At 32.1% G+C, this 4,730-nt stretch overlaps 1 protein-coding gene across 1 annotated transcript; it reads left to right on the top strand.

The window, feature by feature from the left end:
* Positions 1–2,258: 2,258 nt before the first annotated feature.
* LOC132748653 (neuronal acetylcholine receptor subunit beta-3-like) lies at positions 2,259–4,372 on the top strand. The gene is made up of 2 exons (XM_060738261.1): positions 2,259–2,417; positions 3,233–4,372. The coding sequence occupies exons 1-2, from the start codon at positions 2,259–2,261 to the stop codon at positions 4,370–4,372; spliced, it is 1,299 nt and encodes a 432-aa protein (XP_060594244.1).
* Positions 4,373–4,730: the final 358 nt, after the last annotated feature.

The raw sequence follows: 4,730 nt of genomic DNA on the forward strand, positions 1-4,730 counted from the left end.
TTTAGGTTAATCAATAAAAACCCCGTAAATAAAAACATATATTTGAAATAGATTCATTCTCATGCGAATGTGTTTCGTCCGTCGAGAGACTTGATTAAATAATATAATCAAGTCGCTCTAAAACCGATGCTAAATGATAATGGCTGTAGTACATTTAGCATTATAGTTCATTAGCAGATCTAATGAACCTGTATCTGCAATGTTTACTTATTACTTAATTTTCACTGTAATTGATGAATCTCCATATCTCAAAATTAGTATTATAAAATGTTCTTCATTTGTATTGAATCTATCAGATCGTTAGGTATTCAAGATAAAACGTTCGATAATTATTGCTTTGTTTTCAACTCATTCAACCAAGCCTCTAAAATCAGAATTTAATGGTCCTGGTATTCCCTTTGTGAATGTACAAAAAGCAATCCTCAAGAGTACTTTATTCCAACAATTAACAACTGGCATGGTATGAGTTATAAACTAATATCAATATAGATATAAATAGAATAAACGCATGTGCTTGAAAGAGAGATGCATGTACTTATTGAGCAAGCACAAATAAAAAAACAGCAACAACCGACTTGTTTAGAAAAAAATTAATTTTACGGTCAACAAGAGTATGTATTTTATTAAGAAATTTAACAAATAAGAATTGATAAGCTTTCAATTGAACAGACAATCAAAAAGAAAGGTAATTGTTACATCAGATACTTCACAATAATAACCACAAAGAGACATTCGTTTTATATAAATCAAAAAAATAATCACGTAAACTGAACACATTATCCATTATATGTGCATACCTACCACACTTATGTTACTTGAATTATGGACAAGTAAACAGTCTTGAAGCAGATTAGCATCTTATTTCGGGACGACGCATATTGTTTCTTTCTTCCTGTCAAAAGGCAGCTATACATTTATTCATTTAGATGTTAGATATGAAATATTTTACAGTTTAATGAGTGTACCTAAAGTATCATATACTTTCAGTTCCTTTATACTTACATATTATATCAAGCATTAAAAGTAAAATATATTCGTACCAAACTGCAGGTTAAGATTTCAACGGAGAAGTTATTTGCATACAATTTATTGTCATATAATCATTTTTTCTAAGAAAACAAGCCGATGATTTCTTATTAATCACATTAAATTTTGTATAAATAAATATATAAATGCATAAGTATCTTTTCAATTAATGATTCAGAAGATAACCATCAGTCAAGGAAGGGTCATCATATTTCATGATCATCGTTATGACACATTTTATGTTCAGGTCGAATAAGGGACAGAAAGGCGCAAAGACCAGTCCCAACCATGAATATACTAATCCGACATACAAGTAAATATTTGTATAACTTTCACATTTTTATCTTGATTCTGACCTTAACTTTCAAGCTGGATAGTTCATTCTTGCATCAAGGACAAAGCTTGTGTATCCAAAGTTATTCCTAGTTATTTCAAAATGCGGGAATGGCAACATTATTGTCCAGACACAAACATTTTGCATTTTATGAAATGCGGCCTAGATTTTTGAGCTACAGACTTGGATTTATGTGTTACATAATTATGAAAATATTTCAAAATATCTCCATAAATGTCATAGTTAATGACCGGACACACACGAGGTGTGGGCGGATGGAAAGACTCATGGACAGAAAGATGCTGCAAAAACTAAATGCTAATCGCACTTTATCTTTGCGAGGAACAATTTTAATCCTTTTATATACATATATTGCAGTTGTACTGCTCGTGTCCTTACGTGTAAATCATTATCTTAAAATGTAAAAGTCCAAAAAAGTCAATGCATTCTTAAATCTCCAGGGACACTATCGTAGAGCATCTGCACTTTGGAAAGTATTGTGCTTTATAGACCGTTCTATCAGCCAATTTTAACACCACAAATAACTTTATTCATGAACTCCTATGGACTCTAAAACTGAAAAAAAATATAACACAAGGGAAATTCAATGGCTTTCAAATAAAGCTACAGTTACAGTTTATATTCGCTCACGGTGATTTGAGTGGTGAAATCGGTACAATGGTTATTATTACAATCAATAATTAATTCTGAGTTGTTCGTCATCAGTATGCAATATAGATGAAATTAGTTATAGACAAAGCTCCGCATTAACGTGTCATTGGATTTGATATAAAAGCGCTTATGAGTTGTGAAAATCAACTAGATTAAGGGTTGTTTTTTTTATTTCTAAGCAGTAGACTGACGATCCTAGATTTTTACTAATCACTGCATGTTAATCATGGATAAAATACCATTGTTAATGGTAATATTGAAAGCTCTTGAGTCATCGCTCGGACAAACATACACTGAAATGGACTCTTTACTAGGACATCTTTTCAATAAGACAAGATATAACAAATATCTGAGACCTGTAGAAAACCAAAGTCACGTTATTCAGGTAATTATATTGTATATTGTGTGCTACTATTTTTTCTCATTACTTTTTTCTTTCCCTCTATGCAACATGAACTTACTTTTATTCAGTTATTAACACATAAAATCGAAACATTAAAAAATTAATAAAATATATACAATAAACAGAATGATACTCGAAAAACAAAACAAAGTCATCTGGTTATCCGAAACTCGGCAAATGTGGTTTTTTCCAAGCTATCCCCCCCCCCCCAAAAAAAACATTTACCATGATAGCTTTACGGTACACAACCGATAACAATAGATAAGTCACCCTTCGAAGCTGTAACTGTAAAAATTTGTAATAAATTTACCCCCGGATTTGCTGGAAAAAAAACCCACAAAATATTCTTAATTCCTGAGTAAGTTTATTGTATATAGGTTTTTATTGTTCGTTACGTTTTGTCAAATTTCAAATAATTTTCCTGAGAGTAATTGCGATATATATACGAATTATCAAGTTTAAAAATGATCGATCGATTTTCATGAAACAAATGTCCAAATTCGTTACAATTTTTCTCTTGATTTTACCCAGTCGGCCACTAATATTTCAAATACAAATACAACAGTACATTCATAATTCAATCGTTTAATTCTATAGACATACAAATACAAATATATGAGAAAAATCTATAAATCCGAGAGCAAAATTTAAATATATGTTTAAGAATGCAAATGCAGGGTTGTAAGTTAAGTTTGTATGTTTAACATTACTAATATCTTAGATATGTGTATATTGTATGTATCGTCAGCTACTGAATTACAAATTCTCACAATTTATTTTTCCATGACCTTTTGTAGGTAAACTTTACACAGTATGTAAAAACCATTGAACATCTTGACATCTCGTCAGGTGAGCTTCTAATAACTGGATATTTTGAAATAAAATGGACTGATGAAATGTTGACTTGGGACCCTGCTCTTTTTGGAGGTAGAGAAAAAATACAGTTGCCTAAAGACAAGTATTGGAAACCAGAGATTTCCTTAACAGACGGACCGGCAAATGAGGACACTTCGATTTATGGGAGCGGATTCTATCCCGCGTGGACCACTTACCAAGGGGTAGTAATGATCATTGCTGCAGGCAGTTACAAGACGAAATGTATTGTTGACACAACATTTTATCCTTATGATACGCACTCGTGTTATTTCCAGTTCATCGTGTCTAATCATGACTCTACGGAACTTATGATATCTTCTCCTTCACCCGATATTCATTTTAGTGATTTCAAAGAAAATGGTGAATGGGAAGTTAAGAGTACAGATACAAATGTAATGCTGGTAAAAGAGAAAAACATAGACAATGTGGGTATACCAATGTATCAGTCATCGTTTTTGTTAAAAAGAAGGTCCAAATATGAAATGATAAATTCACTTACACCTATCACGTTTATGTTATTTCTGAATATTGCAACTTGTTTTGTTCGCCCTGAATCCGGTGAAAGGACAACATTTGCAATAACGCTATATTTAGCATTAGTTTTTGCAGCAACATCATTAACAGAGACAATACCTAGAAATTCATTAAAAGTGCCAATGATTTCGTATCAACTGCTTACGGTTAATCTCATCAACACGGTTGGCGTTTTATGGAGCATATTCATTGTTAATTGCGCGAGTAAATCTGCGGCTGATAGATATCTGCCAAATTTTCTTCTGAGGATGATTACAAAAAGGAGACAGAAAAGCAAAAATAATTGTAAAATAGTTCCTGTAGAAAATTCAGTAGTATCGATATTGCCTGTTGAGGGTACGGATATAAGTGATGGTGACATCACTACTCAAAGTGAAGAAGTATGTAATGGACCACAATCTGCTAACATAACTGGACACGAGGTGGCGGAAGTTCTTGATACAATTTATTTCTGGATGATCATTATTTGTATTATTTTAACAAATGTCATTTACAGTGCATTTTCGTACCAAAGTTGGTTCAGTTAGATGCATCAGGGGGTAGTGTTCTTTTCGTAAGAAATACGCTCTCTAAGCCAAGTGAGTCGACTAGTCATTTGTCTCTAATTGCTAATTCATTGGAAGTCGGAATCTTGCGGAAAATTGGTCATTGATTGCTGATAATCCAGGAAAGCCGGTTAGGTTTGTCAACGGCCAAGATATGACCAAAATTATGTTGAAATCGTCTTACAATAAAATAGAGACAAAAACTGTTCATGTCTATAGCAAAACATATATTACATAAATTATAGAAAAACAATCACACCTCGCAACAACAAAAACAACACAAATGTATCTATATCATAATAAATATCCTACTAATAGATAATTCTTTGAAAAAATTCTC

The sequence above is a fragment of the Ruditapes philippinarum genome, unplaced genomic scaffold, assembly GCF_026571515.1.
Source record: "Ruditapes philippinarum isolate M1 unplaced genomic scaffold, ASM2657151v2 ctg6940_1_1_1_1, whole genome shotgun sequence".
Taxonomy (NCBI): Eukaryota; Metazoa; Mollusca; class Bivalvia; order Venerida; family Veneridae; genus Ruditapes; species Ruditapes philippinarum.

Bases quoted from the DNA above. Each gene is read 5' to 3' on its own strand.
- LOC132748653 (XM_060738261.1), top strand. From the start codon at position 2,259: ATGGATAAAATACCATTGTTAATGGTAATATTGAAAGCTCTTGAGTCA. The intron at 2,418-3,232 runs GTAATTATATTG...GACCTTTTGTAG, and splicing joins ACCAAAGTCACGTTATTCAG to GTAAACTTTACACAGTATGT.